The sequence below is a fragment of the Vanessa atalanta genome, chromosome 16 (genome assembly GCF_905147765.1).
Source record: "Vanessa atalanta chromosome 16, ilVanAtal1.2, whole genome shotgun sequence".
Lineage (NCBI taxonomy): Eukaryota > Metazoa > Arthropoda > Insecta > Lepidoptera > Nymphalidae > Vanessa > Vanessa atalanta.
The window spans coordinates 5,296,158-5,310,391 of NC_061886.1; the positions used below are offsets into that span (position 1 = coordinate 5,296,158).

General features: G+C 33.8%; 1 protein-coding gene across 5 annotated transcripts in view; it reads left to right on the forward strand.

Annotated features, from left to right (window-relative positions):
- Nucleotides 1-14,018, forward strand: part of LOC125069736 (long-chain-fatty-acid--CoA ligase 1) — a 57,398-nt gene extending 43,380 nt beyond the window's left edge. For all 5 annotated transcript variants that reach the window (XM_047679300.1, XM_047679298.1, XM_047679297.1 and 2 more), the window contains 12 exons: nucleotides 2,784-2,907; nucleotides 3,722-3,865; nucleotides 3,980-4,105; nucleotides 4,190-4,389; nucleotides 4,719-4,919; nucleotides 6,112-6,329; nucleotides 6,938-7,088; nucleotides 8,365-8,475; nucleotides 8,929-9,096; nucleotides 10,207-10,350; nucleotides 11,022-11,195; nucleotides 12,054-14,018. In XM_047679300.1, coding sequence (XP_047535256.1) covers nucleotides 2,784-2,907; nucleotides 3,722-3,865; nucleotides 3,980-4,105; nucleotides 4,190-4,389; nucleotides 4,719-4,919; nucleotides 6,112-6,329; nucleotides 6,938-7,088; nucleotides 8,365-8,475; nucleotides 8,929-9,096; nucleotides 10,207-10,350; nucleotides 11,022-11,195; nucleotides 12,054-12,191 — 1,899 coding nt within the window. In that variant the 3' untranslated portion in view covers nucleotides 12,192-14,018. The remainder of the gene's footprint in view (nucleotides 1-2,783; nucleotides 2,908-3,721; nucleotides 3,866-3,979; nucleotides 4,106-4,189; nucleotides 4,390-4,718; nucleotides 4,920-6,111; nucleotides 6,330-6,937; nucleotides 7,089-8,364; nucleotides 8,476-8,928; nucleotides 9,097-10,206; nucleotides 10,351-11,021; nucleotides 11,196-12,053) is intronic.
- Nucleotides 14,019-14,234: the final 216 nt, after the last annotated feature.

Genomic DNA, 14,234 nt, shown 5'->3' on the forward strand with positions numbered 1-14,234 from the left:
ATTCTGCGATAGTTGTCGGATTATTAATAATTATAATATTAATAATATTTCTGATTATGGTAACATAATTTTATTATATAAAATGTATCAATAGTTATCATATTGGGAATAATTTACGATGTAAAGCTACTAATCTGTATCAAGTTTATCGTGAAACAAAAGTTAATATGAAATTTACCTCTTTAAGATATTAGAATTACACATACATACAATTATTCATATAATTAGTACTAAGTCACTAATCCTTAAACTATTGGCTTATTTATTCTTAGAAATTTATAAATAACATTATGATGACTTAAAGATCATTCCGATAGCCCTCTGTCCACACGACACATGTTTACTTTATGTTGGTTTATTTAAATAGTCACGTTTATCGGAAAATGTTGGCGGACGTTACGCGGAAATACGTCGACAGCTAATCCTATCCACAATGTCAAATATTCAAAAATAAAAATAATTTCAGGCGCCATGACAGCTGCCACTCCCAGACGTAACCTTAAGAATATGCCACAGATATAAAATAACACTTAACAAAGACGAATAAAAAATTTAAAGACCGCAATTAAAATATATTTATTAAATTGCATTAAGTACTTAATATGTTTAACCGTATAACAATAAGTAATGTTCTCCTGACCGATTTCATCGACGAAAGTAGCTAATCTAAACGGCTAACCATCTAGGAGGATTGAGAAAATACATTAAGAGAAATAATAATATTTTTTGATTCGATTTTCTAAAGATAGATTATAAGAATTTACAATCTGTTACTAAAACTTCTGTATCGATACAGCGTGGAATTAACTACTAAATATTGATATTCGTTTACAAGTGACATTCATCTATTTTGATGTAAAAAAAATCCGAACTTTTTGTATCCTTGAGCAACCTGACAGTTTTGACCCCAACGATTGCATTTGATTCATATACCAAATTATCAAAGTTATGACATGATGTTTTTTCAATTGCTTGACAAATACTGAATACAGAAAGGAAATTTCGAATTTTATACAATACTTTTATCATAAAATATAATTGGTAAAGTGATTAAAGTTAAATATAAGCTTACTCCCTAGTGACTTCTGTAACGTAGGTTTAGCTCAAGAGTTGAAGGGGTTTGAGGCTTGACAGTTATCAAAGCGATTTCGAACTTAAATTTAGTGTTAATTATTCAATACTTAACTTCGATTGTTATTTGTGTGATAAATCGATTAAATATTTCGTTTCCACATATTTTACCTTTATAGACTAAATAGACGATCGCTATAAAGATTTATCTTGGCTCTCTTGAATTCACTAATTGTCATTGTTAATTGATATAAAACATAGTTTTATATTGAGAAAAAGATCAAGGTTGAAAATAACGTTAATAATTCAGAAGTCTGCTGTAAATATCTCAAATTATTTCAATAGTAGCACATCCAAAAATATATTAGACAACGTGTGTATTATGTCACCAATGTATGTTATAAATACACACGGTCACCCAACCACACAACTGTGTTACACTTCTAGTTTACTAAAACTACCTAGCCTTGCTTCGTTTTCTTCAGCGAACTTTTTCCGTTGTAAATAATAACTCGATAAATGGATTTCGAAGGAGATCAGTTCGATTGCCTTGAATTTTTTTTTTTTTAAATTATTCCGGATGATACACTTTTGGTTGTTTTACGGCTACTTGTAGATGTAGCTTATCTATTTGGCTAGATCTTTATTGATTCATATATTTGCATTTATGTCGTTAACTGTATTATTTGTCAAGTAAATAAGTAAATAAACATCGTTGGTTGTTTGTACAGTCACTGCTAAAAGTGTTTTATTTTTTCTATTCTTCTCGTCTTGTACGTAACTGCAATTCCGTTCAGTTCGGTTAATAAACGACACTGTTTCACTGAAGGTTGAGGTAAACGTTTCGCGGAACTTCTTCCGATCATTGCTGGTTTAGTCGTGACGTATTATTATTTACTACTTACCACATGCTAATTAAGATCTTCGTGTTCGAAGTAATTAAGCCCTAAGAATTTTTTTTTTTTATGGCAAGTGGGCAAGCTGAATGTAGTAACTGAAAGTAATCACCGCTGCCCGTAGTCAGAGGTTTTGTAAGAAATATTATATTTATCATTCCTTATATGCGACACTAATGCGATACCAAACTTCGGAATTAAGATATTATGTCCGTTGTGCCTATAGTTATACTGGATCACTCTTTCTTCAAAACGGAACACAGCAATATTCAATTGCTGTTTCGCGGTAGGTTTTTTTTTATTGAATATATTCAAGTTTATATTATTCGTCACGAAACGACTTTGACCCGTTCTCGGTTCCATTTCTCCACAACAATCACTAAACCGTAACATGAATATAATATATATGAATTTGTAAGTGGATCGCACTTTCAGACGAAAAACAAAAATTACTAGACCAAATGCGTCATTAAGTTAACGGAACGTTATTCGCATGGAATTGTGAAATGTTGTCGTCGTCGATAAAAGAATCGCGAAATACAACAATAATTGGATTCTTATTTATTTAAATATATTGTTACACCCGCATAATCTTCACAACAAAACGTTAAAAAGATTACAAGCGATCGTTGTATAGTTAGTTGTTAGTTGCAGGGATTCAGAGCAATGAACCGTATTGTTTAACTAAACCTTCGGTATGTTTAGTCGAACAATAAGAAATAATGAATCTATGGGAAAATAATGAAGTTTCAAAGTGAAATTTTCCTCTTTATTATTGGCGACGAAAAGTTAATACAAATCTACTTTTATTTCTAGGGTCCCGAAATGGTCCGTGTATCGAAGTTCTACAAAGAAGCGAAGAATGGTCGGTTTCTGCGGTATCTACACGAGGACACACGCACACTTTACGAAACTTTCCGTCGAGGCGTTAAAGAATCAAGTAAGTGAATGCATTTTATTAATCATCTATATTTATAACATTAATCCGGATTATATTTATGGTTGACCGCACTAATCTCAGGAACAACTTTGTTATCTGTCTCACTTAGATATTTAATTGAGAAAGGCTATAGCAGAGCAATAACTATAAACGTCAACCAGTATGGCAAGCAGTTTGCAACGGGCATAAATATAATCTAAATTTAACGTGCGTGAAACCGCCAGGACTAAATTAGTTTTATGATAATTTTTTAAAGAAACATTTAAATCGAACTTTGATATTTCAAGTCATAAAAATAATTAATTAAACATGAATAATTGTTTTTGAAGATGTATTTGGTTATATATGTATGTATGTATCAGACAGTATTTTTCTACAAATTAAAACACAGAATTGTGTTGGGAGTACTTCAAGGCATAATTCTAGGTCCCACCTCATTTCCCTTTTCGTTTCCGCTCGTTAGCGATAAATGCGATAATCTACGCATTACAGAATAATGTTAACATTATTTACAAACTGGTTTGCGTCACACACAAGGTACAGTTAACAGTAATTTGTGCTAGCGGAGTTGTCGGGACGGTTGAGGTTGCGTTTTATTTGTTCAAGCCTGTCACTGTGCGGTTAAAAAGTACCTTAGTGAAAAAATGAAAAATGTCGGAGCAATGAAGTTTTTTATTAGTACGTGGAATATTCCGCGATCAACGTCGAATGTATTAATGTTATATTCTTTTTTTTTACTAAATGTAACTTCATGGTCACTGCATGATCGTACAAATTAAGTACAATTTTACTTAAATATTTTTTTTGTCCGTAGATAATGGCAACTGTCTTGGTTGGCGTGAGGGACCAAATAAGCCTTACGTGTGGCAAACGTACAATGAAACCCTGCTGCGAGCTAAAAACTTCGGCTCAGGCCTTATATGCCAAGGTCTCACCCCAGGCCAGGGAACCTTCGTAGGTGTGTGACTTCACTAATATACTTATGACAAGACAACTGACTCGTTTGAGCCAGTACAAGATATACGTAATAGCTTAAAAACATGAAAAAATCACATTACTTTATTTGTTCTAGGTATATACGCCCAAAACTGCCCAGAATGGATCATGGCTGAACAAGCTGCCTACTGTTATTCAATGGTTATAGTACCTTTATACGATACTTTAGGAGCTAACGCATGTGCCTTCATTATTAATCAAAGTAAGTTATTTGACAAACTGTCCTCTTCGCCTAGTATCTTTCTACTAAAAGAACGTGTCATAATTTGAATTATACAAATTTCAGCGGAAATGACCGTAGTTGTATGTGAAGACGATAAGAAAGCCAATCTCTTACTCGACCAATCACCGCGGTGCTTACGTAAGCTGATCACGATAAAGGAAGTCTCTCCGTCGACACACCAAAGGGCAAAAAGCCGAGGTGTGGAAATTGTTAAGTTCAGCGATGTCGAGATTCAAGGAGCTCATAAAGATCATCCTTGTGTTGTAAGTGTGTGGGAATATTATAATAATTAAGCCTTTTTTTCTTAATTTGTTTTTTTTTTAATAATATAAAATCTCTGCAAACGTCGTGCGTTTTTTTGTATCATTTTAATATTCAAAGTAGTATTTTAAAAGCGCACTATACGTATATTTTTAAGAAATATTCAATTTTATTAACTAACGGATCCTTTTAATATATCTAGTTATGTTAATGAATTGATCTATTTCAATCATATTTAATAGATTTACAGTTACTTTTGAGAAATTTGCTATTATAATAATTCAGAACGTTAACAGTTCATTTGTAACATCTATTTTTTTTACGTTTTTAGCCACCAAAACCAGAAAATCTCTGCACAATTTGCTATACGTCGGGCACGACTGGTATGCCGAAGGGTGTGATGCTGACTCACGAGAACGTGGTAGCGTCCATGTGCAGTGTGATCATGCAGCTCGGGGAACATCGTCCTACGAAGCACGACGTTATGATCTCTTTCCTACCTCTTGCGCATATGCTTGAGCGGTGTTGCGAGGTACGTACAATTGATCTCACGTCTACAAGTGTTCTCAGCTAAGTTTACATGGTGAAATCGTCGATATTAGCAAAAAGATCGTCAGTTGAAATACGCTATCATTAACATTTTACTTGCTTAATTTATAATTATTATTATTCATCTGGTTCTCGGCAATAAAGGGAATCCATGGAAGAATTTAGTAGAATTCCACAATATAAGTAGAATGAGCTCAAAATCTTCTTCTCAACAGAAGGATATTCTCGTCTGAGTTACCCGGTAGAGGCTATTTATGGGCTGTTACCGTTTGACATTTATTTTATTGACAGATCATAATTGATTTGACCTGACACGTTGTTTATTGATAAGTGATTACCTCTGCATATAAACGTTGGCACCGAAAGAACCTTTTATTTGCGTTCCCATTCATTGCGTTTGCAATTCTTTGCCAATTCCAAGTAATTATGTCCATTTTGTGTTTAATTACACTGGCTCAAGTGCCCTTCATAAACGATATCACACGACGTTTTGGAGGAAGTCCGTAAGAAATTACGAAAACAAATTGTTTTAATTATTTTCAAATTAAATCGTTTTAAGTTTTTTATTGAGAGAATACCTCACCAACTGTATTTACGCGCGTCTTTAAGATTAATATTTCCTGATAAAAAAAAATTAATGTATTGGAAAGTAAAAGTTTAAAATATTTTAAAGATAAATTTTATTTAATAGCGATGATATGTAAATGTAATCGCAAATACGATATGCAAAACATTCAGACTTAAATTAAAGTTTGGATTCCTTTACATATTTCACCTACCCACATGCAAACGCAAATTAATCCGGATGTAGCTAAATTCCAAAATACTAAATAATTGTTAATTAATGCGCTATTCATGTAACGCCTATCGTCTGTTTACATTTCATTAAATAAATGAATCATTAATAGCGTTCTAAGAAGCAATGAGATTCTATAAATATTTACTATAATAATTGGTATTAAAAATTTCAATAATTATCTGGTAATATTACGAAAAATATTTACTTGGTGGTAGGGCTTTGTTGCACAAAGCCCTACCTTACAGCGCCATTGTCTATGGGCGTTAATGACCACTTACCATCAGGTGACCTATTTGCTCGTCCGCCTACCGATATCATAAAAAAATATATATTTATACCCTTTAATGAAAGTAACAATTAACATTGATGTTTCCAGAATGCTCTCTATATGGTAGGAGGAGCCGTCGGGTTTTACAATGGCGATATTAGAAGACTAGGTGAGGACCTAACTGCCCTAAAACCGACCATGATGCCAGCCGTACCGAGACTGCTCAACCGATTATATGATAAAGCGCAGAGTGAAATATCAAACTCAAAGATAAAGAAGTTACTGTTTAATATGGCATTATCTGCGAAGGAATCTGAACTCAAAAGGTAAATAATCAAAAATCTAAATATATTTTAATGATTACATCAATTATTTTGACAAACACTTTTGAATTGCTATTTTTAATAATTGTATTGAATGTAAAGCCACCACCGGATTAGAATGTAGATTATGTAGATACCGAGAAGAACCGACAAGAAACTCAGTAGTTATTCTTTTACAACGTAGGCGATACAAAGCTAGGTCAGTTAAATACAATTATATTTTTCCTGCCCGAAAGTCAACAGGTATTAGCTCCACGCTTCTTATTATCGAATGTTAGTATAAAATTAATTTATTTGATTTGTTCGTTTAAAGACAAAAGTATTTAATTAAAATATATTCAAAAAGGGAGGAAAAATGATTCTTGCTCTTGTTTGGTATATCTAAGCGTATAATGACATAAAGATTTTATATATTTTTGATAGGCTTTTGATAATTACATACAACTAGCTATCTATGAAAATGTAAACGTTAATATTAGTTAAAACAAAATGTACAAGTAAGGAAGGCTGTTTTGTGTCTTTCTCAACATGTAATGTCGATTGTTTTTATAATTGTCAGTATAGTAAACTGTTCGATCAGGCATTTGATTACATATCCTTCTCGTTTACAGGGGCATAATCCGCGGCGACTCCGTCTGGGACAAGCTGGTGTTCCGCAAGGTGCGCGAGGGCATGGGCGGGCGCCTGCGCATCGTCGTGGTGGGCTCCGCGCCGCTCGCCGGGAACGTGCTCACGTTCGCCCGCTGCGCGCTCGGCTGTCTGGTCGGTCGCCTCTTTATTTATGGCCACTGTGTCTGTTTATACTTTCAGTTTTTAGTAGCCGCTATAGCTTCAGAATTATTCAATGAAATAAAAATCAATGGTTTCAGTGTTTATTTTCAAACCGTGTGTAACGAACGAGAATACTTCCTTTGAAACTTTTATTAGTTGAGTGACTCTAACATATATAAAATAGATCTAATTTAATAGAGGTGTTTCGCAAGGTTCCATGCTAGGACCAATTATTTTTATAGAGTATTGTGTTGATAAAGTTAATAATATCAATATTAGAAATACCATATTATGTTGATTTAAGTGGCATTATGTCAGAATTCCGACAAGACTAAGTATTTATATTAGTAACAACTTGGCAACTTAAATCGTTATATAAAGGTAAATGGGTGTATAAGTAGAACATGTCACGAAATCGCGGAATTTAGGTTTATTGATCTGCATTTCGGAATTAATCTTTCGGACTAAGAGTTTCATATGAATCCATTTCTTAACATACATTAAATATTTTTTACAAAGTGCATAAAGTTAGATTGATGTTAAGTTTTAATAATAAGTAGCTGTTTATCGTTTTAATAATTTGTAAGGTAGATTTAGTAATTAACGAATTCCATCAAACAAATAAAACCTTTACATTTATAACACTATTTTTTTCTGTACTACTACTGGGTTTACCGTAAAGTAGTAATCATTTAAGAATCCTCTCGTGAAGTACTATAGAATTTACATCGAAGCTACCATTTCAGTTTAATTTTTATCCAGATGTTTTAGTCTTACATAACTATAAACACGCATATTATCTGAACTGAACATTGATAAAGCTCCTCATATCAAATTATGACTTAATTCTTAAAACGAGACATTGGTTTGTTATTTAATGTTTTATATCGAATATGTGACCGTGGTCTATTTCCTGCGTATAAATCACTAAAGATTCTCGCATTCCCTCTCGTTTGTTATTCCATAAAATATCCCGCGTTACGCGGATTGATGATGATTTGTGTTTATTTTGGACTGATACGATTTGGAAGGTGAGCTTCATAAATATTATTGTTAGTCGATATGAGGAATGTTATACTTCAATCACGATTACAGAAATATGGATGTTTACCCATAAATTGATCATACGATGGACTTGAAATTAACAATATTAAAAAATGAGCTAATTAATATACAATTAGAAGAATATTTTGGATTTTTTGTACGCGTGTGACATTTATGTAGTGGGTGCAGTTTAATATTTCGCGAATGTCTGAATTATTCACAGATCGTGGAGGGCTACGGTCAGACTGAGTGCACTGCGCCGGTGACTTTGACTGTTCAGGGTGACCACGTGCCGGAACACGTCGGGCCTCCCGTCGCTTGTTGTAAAGTGAAGGTACTTGCGACGTATTATTTTTCTATTTCGTATGCGGTATGTCTATGAAACTAAATCGATGTGATGTTGATGATATCCTTTCCTTACCAATTAAGGGTGCAGCATAATTATGGTGGTCATTCTTAAGATGGTTTATCTAAATGCACAGGATATTACTATAACGCACAAGGGCTTAAACGCAAGCATTCTCTATTCCCTTGCTCTCATAATTCGATGGGACAGCAAATCCCGGTTAAGCCGTAGTGGCGGATAGAGTTCAGGCACATGACCAACTCTAATCTGCTACTGAAAACATTATGAAACCAATAACTTTATATTGGATTGAACCCAGGATTTCTTGATAACATTAAATTATTATGATAGTGATGTATATTAATATTACAAATAGATATAAGAATTGTATGGAGTCTTGTAGTATAATTGTTTTCTCAAATATAAATTGATTTCATACAGCTAGTGGATGTTCCCGAGATGGAGTACTACGCGGCGCAGGGACAAGGTGAGGTGTGTGTGCAGGGGGCCAACGTGTTCAAAGGGTACTTCAAGGAGCCCGACAAGACGCGACAGGTCATCGACCAGGACGGTTGGCACCACACGGGAGATGTTGGAAAGTGGCTACCTGTAAGTGCAATATCAACGACCACTGTCTAACATAATTTTTTTCATAATTTATTACCTCGCGCTATATTTTATGACCGTCATACATCACGTCAACAGCATACAGCGTTACATGCAAGCTTTAGGGCTTGCGGTAAATATATCGATCGTCATCATTAAACTCACTTTTACTTATCAAAACAATTCCATTACGTTTGCATCCTTTTTAGAACTAAGTCCTTTTACGGCGTTTATAATAGAGTGAACTAGCAAAGATCGTCACGTAAGTAAAAAACGTTATACCCCCTCTAGGCGACCATTCCATTTCTTTCTCTCGTACTTTATCAGTTACTTAAATTTAATTTTTGTTATTGTTTTAATTCGCACGGGTTTTAATAACAATTTTATTCCTTGTCATTTATTATTTAATGTAATATGCACATCGAATATAATGTGTAGAAAGAGACAGCTTCGTACGCGGAGTTCCTTGCTGCAATTGGCAGGCTTGGTCTCGAGTCATGTATTAACGCGATGTCGCCCACAATATTTCTAAATGTCTTACAATGTAATACTTAATAGTAATCGACGTGATTTACGATTATGTACTCGAACAGCTACATCAGATCTAATATTTTAAAGGTAATGACTGCGAATAACGCACAAGTTACCGTATTAATATTCAAATCGCTTGCTATATTCATAGATATTAATAATTAAGTTTTAAAATTAAAAATTTAAAAAAAAACTTGGTTAACTAAAATTTTAAAATTGATCAATTTTAATATAATCAATACACACATTGACGACAACCTCCGTGGTCGAGTAGTGTGACACCGGTTTTCATGGGTACTCCACTCCGAGGACCCGGGTTCGATTCCCAGCCGAGTCGCTGTAGAAAAAGTTCATTTGTTTTCTTTGTTGTCTTGGGTCTGGGTGTTTGTGGTACCGTCGTTGTTTATGATTTTCCATAACACAAGTGCTTTAGATACTTACATTGGGATCAGAGTAATGTATGTGATGTTGTCCAATATTTATTTATTGATTATAATTAGATGCTAAAAGGAAAAAAACATACCAAATATGATGTAAAAATTTATATTGTGTCTAATAACATAAATGGTTTATTACTTTCAGAACGGTACGTTGAAAATTATCGACAGAAGAAAACACATTTTCAAGCTGTCACAAGGCGAATATATAGTTCCTGAAAAAATAGAAAACATTTATATTAGAAGTCAATACGTTGAACAAGTTTTCGTGCACGGTGAATCTTTAAAGGTGAGGAATGATTTGTTTAACGTATTTTTTTTTATTATTGAGGTAGGCGGATTAGGAAAAAGGACACCTGATGTTAAGTGGGCACCAACCCCCCTAGACATTGGCGCTCTAAGACATATTCACCATGCGCTACCAATATTGGGATTGCTGTTTGGCGATAGAATATTGTATATAATGAGTGGGCGGTACCTACCCAGGCGGGCTTGCAGAAAATTCTACCATCAACTACAACTCAGAAGTATTACTTCTCGTGTTATTATGTACATTCTATGATTTTTAAACTGAGACCACCTTGCGGAAAGGACACGCATATATCATTCAAAGATCACATATTTAAGTCGAGGCAGTAACACCGAAATATTTCAAGTTTTTTCGTAATTTTTTTCCTCATAATTGTTCCTTGTTGTGATGTTCTGACGTTAAGGGAAAACATCGTGAGGGTTTTATGTCATTCTGACCAAATACTGCTTTGGTATTTGGCGTAACTAGTGTCCACATACCATCAAGACAGTTGGAAATGTATTCCTTCAACATATAGGCTCTATTCAACGCAGCCCAAAATGGAGCTGTTCTGTCAGAAGGTCAATCTTGTTGCAAAAAGTTTTTAGTCTAAATATTTTATTACTAAACATTTTAAATTAAATTAAAAAATATATATGTATATCTTCCAGTCATGCGTAGTAGCGATCATCGTGCCTGATGTCGACGTAGTGAAGTGCTGGGCGCTCGAAAACGGAATCCAGGGCACGTTCTCGAAGCTCTGCGACGACGAGCGCGTCAAGAAAATGATCCTCGAAGACATGCTGCAGTGGGGGCGGAACGCGGGGCTCAAAACCTTTGAACAGGTGAGGGCCTTGCTAGTTTTGTAATATTAAGCTAGAATTGATGCCTACGTTTCGAGACTAGAGACATACATACGTCTCGGGACGCCCGACAAAAGTGGTAACTTAAAAAAACGTCTGTCCGAAATACGGCTCGCGCTGGGGGTTGGAGCGAGAGAGGAGCACTTCAAAAAAAATACGTTGGTGATCTTTTGTCTTCTTGTTGTAGTACAATTAATCTTGCTTCGGTATGAAATTCATAAGTTCATATACATTAATTCTAAAAAAAGAGCCAGCTGACTTCGTTCCTAATTTAAAAATATGTCAAAATCACGGATCAACAAATATGGACGTTTCTCGATCACAGTAGCAGCCTGTAAATTTCCCATTGCTGGGCTGAGGCCTCCTCTCCCTTTGGAGAGGAGAAGGTTAGGAGCATATACCACCACGCTGCTAAAATGCGGGTTGGTGGATTCACATGTGGCATCATTTCGTTGAAATTAGACACATTCAGGTTTCCTCACGATGTTTTCCTTCACCGCCGAGCACGATATGAATTATAAACACAAATTAAGTACATAAAAATTCAGTGGCGCTGAAACCCAGGCAGGTTTGAACCCGTAATCATCGGTTAAGATGCACGCGTTCTAACCACTGGGCCATCGTTTATTCTTACAGGTTAATAGGCAAGGTACTTTGATATCTGCAATTGTATATGTAGGTTATTCACAGTAATTTTCAGTTTCATAAACGCAGATCAAAATTAAATTGACTAAATTCAATGGTGATCGGTTGTTGCGGGTGATGACGCAATGAGCGTTTTGCGTTTCGGAAGCTTGGAGTAGGAATTGTGATAGACAATAATAGTAATTATTTTTCCAGGTAAAGGATATATACCTACATCCCGACCCGTTCTCAGTGCAGAACGGTCTCCTGACTCCAACGATGAAGGCAAAGCGACCGGAGATCAGGAACTACTTCAAACCACAAATCGACGACATGTACAATAAACTTGAATAACAATAGCTCGTTCTGTTAAATGATATTGTTCATGACAAAAGTAAAGTCCGTGTCGATTAAAAAAAAAAGATTACTTCATAGTCATCCGAAGGATGATAAACTCGCATAGTTGTATGTTAATTAATGAAAGTATGTCGTTTAAGTGATTCTTAATTTACGCTACCTACTTGTTGGTTAGTAAAATTTTTAAACAATTCGACATTTCTTTTAGATATTAGAAACATCTTGAAATTATTTTAAGAGTATCCGAGTGAATATTATGTAATTGTTTACAATAAAAAAAAAAACGACTATGATTTTGATTGGTCGAGAATATGTCTTTTAGTAGCGTTAAGCTTGTAATATCTAAGTCACTTTTCTATAAAAGCTTACATTGCTTGTCAAGAAGTACAGTCCCGCCAAAATTGTTTTCACGATGAGAATATATATAAAATTTGTATTATTATATAAAATAATTGTAAGTCTATAACAAATTTTCATTAGGAACAGAATCATGAAGTGAATATAGAAGTAGATACGATTCCGAAATAGCGTCTTTATACAATGGCAATAATTAAAGAAACGACGGTTTCTGGTACAGTCAATTATACAATTTTAAACAATTATATTTATCGTGTTTTAAGGATCCGACTTTGAATACAATTAATTTCCATTAATTTGAATTATTTCATGGATAATTTTAATTTGTATTCGTAGCGAGTTGTAGCCTGAATTGACGAAACAAATGAATTATAATTATTAAAAAAAAAAAAAACAATCTCCGACGACCTTTCGAAAATGTAATACTCAAATTTTACTATAATTTCGTATTATAAGTTGTTAGTTTAAACTACAAAGATTTAAGATAATTTGATGAAAATTTTTAGAAAAAAAAAACAATAAATTGTATGGACAAGTATAAGTATTTAAAATCTTGTGTCACGTGTGAAAGGTTATTTAATATGCGTTTTATAACGATTTGTAACGATATTGACGAAGTTTTTTAGGCCAATGATGTAGGTAAAATTTATTAGGTAATAACTGCTTCAACAATTACTGTAGGAAACCTTGAGCAATATTGTAAAGAATTTAAAAACGTTTATTTATAAGTTACTCATTAAAGGCATAATAATTGTCTTAACAGACCGATACATAATTTACGCGTCTGAAAAAAAAAGGTCTTCAAAGGTTGCCAGCATTAAAAATATTGCCGAAAAATCGTAATAATATTAAATTAATGTCATAATATGATTTTTAGAAGAACATTTCGTTGCGTATCAAGCCCATGGTTTTTTCTTGCTCTCTGCTAAGCCATATGTTATCTGTGGTGACCACACTAACGGCGTACCTTAAAGGGTCACGTGGTCGTCTGTATTATTAGTTTTAGAATTAAAACAGGCGAATGTTTCGCCTTACAACAAAATTTACGATATAATTGATTTAAGCAATTTTTTTTTTCTAGATTTATTTTTCTTTCTCGTGTGTACTAAGTTGTAATGTCAATGAACGAATCTCTTTTATGAGTTGGGTGATTGAAATGAGATTTCCACAACTTAATGTAACTCAAAGTCTACTGTCCACTGAGCTATGGCTAGTGTAAGAGATTAAATCTAAGCTTGCGTTAAGGAAGCGAATTATATTAAATTATCGTTAGTAACTTTCAGTGGAGAGTACACTTAAATTAAAAAGTAGTTAACAGCACCGCTTAGATTATTTTGTATTCTCTATCGTTAAGGTACATGCTTTGAGCGAACGTTACGGTTTCATATTGTTCAAACCAAAATTTTGTTGTTATTGGTGCAAGTTGTACTACGATAATTTATTTTTAAATAAAACTTATAAAATTATGATGGTGGTTTATTTTTTTTTTACATTTTCAGGCAAAGGTTTGTTAAAAAAATGCAAAAAACATTTTTATTTTTTAGTAATTGATCATTGCATTTTATTATACGTTTATTTTTATATAAAAATTCAGTGATAAGATTACGGTATCACACCCGGGAAATTACCAGTGAATTATTATGTGAATCATGCAAATCTGCCACATGTTTATCCCTTACCAAC